At 38.4% G+C, this 3,930-nt stretch overlaps 1 protein-coding gene across 1 annotated transcript; it reads right to left on the bottom strand.

The window, feature by feature from the left end:
* Positions 1-1,638: 1,638 nt before the first annotated feature.
* Positions 1,639-3,267, bottom strand: LOC140011333 (small nuclear ribonucleoprotein SmD3b-like). The gene is made up of 4 exons (XM_072060126.1): positions 3,092-3,267; positions 1,951-2,004; positions 1,799-1,865; positions 1,639-1,713 (listed from the first exon to the last, which is right to left on the bottom strand). The coding sequence occupies exons 1-4, from the start codon at positions 3,247-3,249 to the stop codon at positions 1,639-1,641; spliced, it is 354 nt and encodes a 117-aa protein (XP_071916227.1). The 5' UTR covers positions 3,250-3,267.
* Positions 3,268-3,930: the final 663 nt, after the last annotated feature.

Genomic DNA, 3,930 nt, shown 5'->3' with positions numbered 1-3,930 from the left:
TGGATTTGGGTTATGACTTGTAATCGAGTCTACTATTTGAATGTTTTAGGACGTGACGGTGGTTCAAGACGCTCTTTGGGCGGAAGTGTATGAAATTTCACTTGCTTGCTTGGTGAGTATACTACTCACTTGTTTGTTTACAATGTGGCTTTGTTATATTTGAACTTGATGCCTTGAAAGCTTATTTGCACCGGTGAAACTGATTAAAGTGAGAGTGTACTTGATCGCCCTCACCCCTTTTTGTATTATATATGACTGTTAACTGTGGTACTTGAATAGTACATGAAATACTGGATTTGGTGTCGTATGGACGAGTATCCAACGGCCATTACTATTACTACTGAGCTCAACCCCATTGGTAGTCGATTGGATCGAGCCGGCGAGGGCTTGGTCGTGAAAATTGACGAGCCATAGGGACTGTTATATAGAATCTTGTAGTATGAGACTCTCGATTCCGGTATACTCGAGTATTACCAAATTTATACTGTTTGGAGTTCGGGCCCGGTAGGGGTATGTTGGGTGGAAGGAATGGAAGTAAAGTGGAGCCTACGGTTGGTTACTTTGTAAACATTGACGGAGGGTCAATGAAATCCGATCAAGTATACAAGCGAGGAAAGCGGCTCTTGAGAGCCGTCCGTATCCTTTTAACCATGTTGTGAATGTGTGATCTTGGTTTACTTCTTTATTGAACGTTTTATGCCTATATGAACTTGGTTGCTTGAGTGATAGTATCTCATTGGGCGTAAGCTCACTCTATTCCTTTTGTTTTCCTTACAGGAATATAAACACTTTTGGAATGACTTTTGATAGTTGGTTGCCGAGTTGAGCTTGTTGTAACTATCTTTTGAATAGCTCCTTTTGGGCAAAACCCTAAGTGCATTTTGATCCAACCAAGTCGTTGAGTTGTAATTTGCAAACCGTACATGTACAAACTTGTTGGATAACTTTTGTATGCTATTTTGGATTGTAAATGCTTAATTTCAAGCTGTATATGTTTTATTGATGTTTGGTTGGATTTCGGACAGGTTCGGTTTTCAAACGGCAAAAGAAAAAAATTTTCGGCGGGAAAAGCCAAAGGCAAATCCGGCCGAGAATCCGGCCAGAAATTGGCCGGATTGCTGGCCGGATTGCCTTGGGAATTTTCGAATCCGGGCAGTTAGCCACTGCCTGGTATCCGGCCAGATTCCGGCCGGATTCTGCCATGCCTGGCACTATTCATGTCGCTTCCGATTTTCATTTTTTATTATTTTGTGATTTTGACTTGTTTAAGCGCGCTTGTATGTTTCGGAACGTTTAGACCGTATTGAACTGTCCCGTTAGTCCTGGCGAGAGTTGGGCAGGCAGTCCGCTAACCCCTTTGGTTCGCCTTAGGGGAAGGTGGGGCTGTCACAACTTCACCCTACAAAACTTAATTTGTAACCCCATATATTTCTCCAAGCTAATCATTTTACATACTTCGTACAACTAAATTTTTTTTGTTTTATAGTATTTGTTAAATCCCAGTTCTAGAGTGGCCATCCAGCATTGCCTTTTCTTGACCAGAGATCATAATGCATTTTAGAGCTTACAGTAAAGATATGGAGTGTCATTCCTAACTTTTGGATTTAAATAAATGATCTTGGAGAATAAGATCAAAAGTCACGAAATAGATCTTACCCTGGCTCTCATGGCAATAGCACGTCCCCGTCCAACGCCAAGTGCTGAACCCTTGCCCTTCAAAAGATAATATAAAAAGTGTAAGTAGAGTTGTTATCGTCACAAATACACTCTAATACACATGGGCAAACTGGGAAAGCACCTTGATTCTAGCTTCTAGACGTTTGAACATTGGAGCATTCTTAAGCATATCGGGAATCACCATAAACCTGATAAAAATTTGTTTTACCCGTAATCAGAACTCAGAAAGCAGTTGAGAGAATCAGAAAATATTTTATATTACAGTTTTTGTACCTGACTTTGCTTCCTCGAATGAAAACTTGCTCAAGTTGTGATACCTTGCCATCCGATAAAGATACAGACCAAAATTAGTCTTCCACAAGACTAAAAAAAGCCAAAAGGGCACAACATAACATCTTAATCCAATGAAACTCTCTCTACTAGGCAGTCAAAAACAACTAAAGTCTTGAAGCTAATTTGCTTCAGTTCAGAGGTTCAAAAAAGAAGATATCAGGATTGAGGCGGCTAAAGATGTATATTATATCAGTGCTTCAAAGATCCATGAAAGGATAAGAGACTGTTTAGAAGCTATCAACAATTCAAAAAGAGATCTTACATTCTGTAACCATTGATGTAGAAGAAATTATATGGCACTGGAAGTAATTGCTAATGAATGTCAAAAATGACAGGTCCAATCTCAATGAAATTATCAAGGGAGGAATACTCTTAAAACCAGCTGTTAGTTAAAATAAGTATGATAAATGAGCATCCACAGGTCAAAAAGTTCCTTACAACCCCAACTCCAGGTAGTCCGACACACTGTGAACTCTAAAGCATGTGTGCAAAAGACACTTAATTTGTTGTAAAATCTGAGACGTGCATCTGACACCTATAGGACACATCATAAAATAAGATGCTTAAATCTACAATAAAAACACATATTAAAGACCTAACCCACAACCAAAAAAAACACATATTAAAGAACGGTTTTGCATGTAAGATCAAAGAATGTAAAAAAAGAAAATACACTACCTAGAATTTAGTTGGATAGAATTCTGTTATATGAGAACATATTGCCAATAATAGTTTTAAAATACTTTTGCCACAAACATGAAATTCTTACTAGGAAAACCTGTATAAATCATTTATAATCACAAATACAACTGACTGTCCTCGTGTTCTGAATAGCATTCACCACCCAACCCATGTTACTTCCTTAAAGAGTGAATAGATTTCAGTTCCAATTTACTAACATCTCATAGTTTCAATTTTCCTGCCACAGAAAATCATCGTAGGCTTTCGGCCATCATGCATTGGAATCAAAGTGAAAGAAAAAGGCATTAAGAAGCTCGAAAGCAGCATAAAGACACTAGAAACAGAAAAGCACTTTCACAATTCTTAATGAAGGGCAGAATAACATTGGAACGAGAGTACCTTAGTTGTGAAAGTGATGTTCTCGAACTGGCAATTCCAATTGTCTTTGCATTCAACCATGCTGCCTCTGTAGAGCTCTCCGCTCTTCAACTCTACGGTCACGATGTGTCCCGCGGCTTCGTGTAGAAGCTTCACCGGTATACCTAAGCTACGACTCATTACTATTGCTATTTCCTGCTATGCTCCCTAGGCAAAACCCTAAACCCAGAGTCTAGAGAAAGCTACCAAAAATTAATTAGCAGTAACTATATACCAATAGATCCAGCACAAAGTTTCGAAAAAAAAGTTTAAAAAATCGTAGACAAACGTAAAAATAGAAATGCACAATCAATTCTAAGAATTATAGCAAAAAAAAAAGATGCATACAAGACATTGAAATTTGTGAGATTAAAAGTAAATAAATAAATAAAAGGCGAGAAGAGAGAGATAAAATAAAGTAACCTTACCGGATAAAGAGGTAGAGAAATATATCCTCGCCGTTAGCTGCTGCCGGAAGATGCTGTGTTGCGGTTCAAGTAGGAGAACTATGTCTTCACCCAGCGGCGAGGACAGGGAAAGTTAATAATGTGGCCGCGTACAAGTGAGATCCGCTATGTCAAGTTCCGGACCTATATTTATGATTTGACCCACCCATGCTTCCTAATCCTAATCTTTTCCTAACTTTTGACTGCCTGGGACCTTGGGTCTTGAACTTTTACTTGGTTAGAGACCATTACTAATTACTAGTTACTACTTAAGCATGGGTGGACTAGTTACTAGTTACTACTAGTTACTAATTACTAGTAACTAGTTACTAGTTACTAATTACTAGTAACTAGTTACTAGTTACTAATTACTAGT

Source organism: Coffea arabica, chromosome 7e, assembly GCF_036785885.1.
Source record: "Coffea arabica cultivar ET-39 chromosome 7e, Coffea Arabica ET-39 HiFi, whole genome shotgun sequence".
Classification (NCBI taxonomy): Eukaryota; Viridiplantae; Streptophyta; class Magnoliopsida; order Gentianales; family Rubiaceae; genus Coffea; species Coffea arabica.
The sequence above is the reverse complement of the archived record's forward strand: the minus strand, read 5'-3'. Positions and strand labels throughout refer to the sequence as shown.

Excerpts from the sequence above, each read along its gene's own strand:
- LOC140011333 (XM_072060126.1), bottom strand. The coding sequence starts at position 3,249 with ATGAGTCGTAGCTTAGGTATACCGGTGAAGCTTCTACACGAAGCCGCG. Across the intron at positions 1,866-1,950 it reads ATTCGAGGAAGCAAAGTCAG|GTTTATGGTGATTCCCGATA; the intron begins GTACAAAAACTG and ends AATTTTTATCAG. Across the intron at positions 1,714-1,798 it reads GTCTAGAAGCTAGAATCAAG|GGCAAGGGTTCAGCACTTGG; the intron begins GTGCTTTCCCAG and ends TATCTTTTGAAG.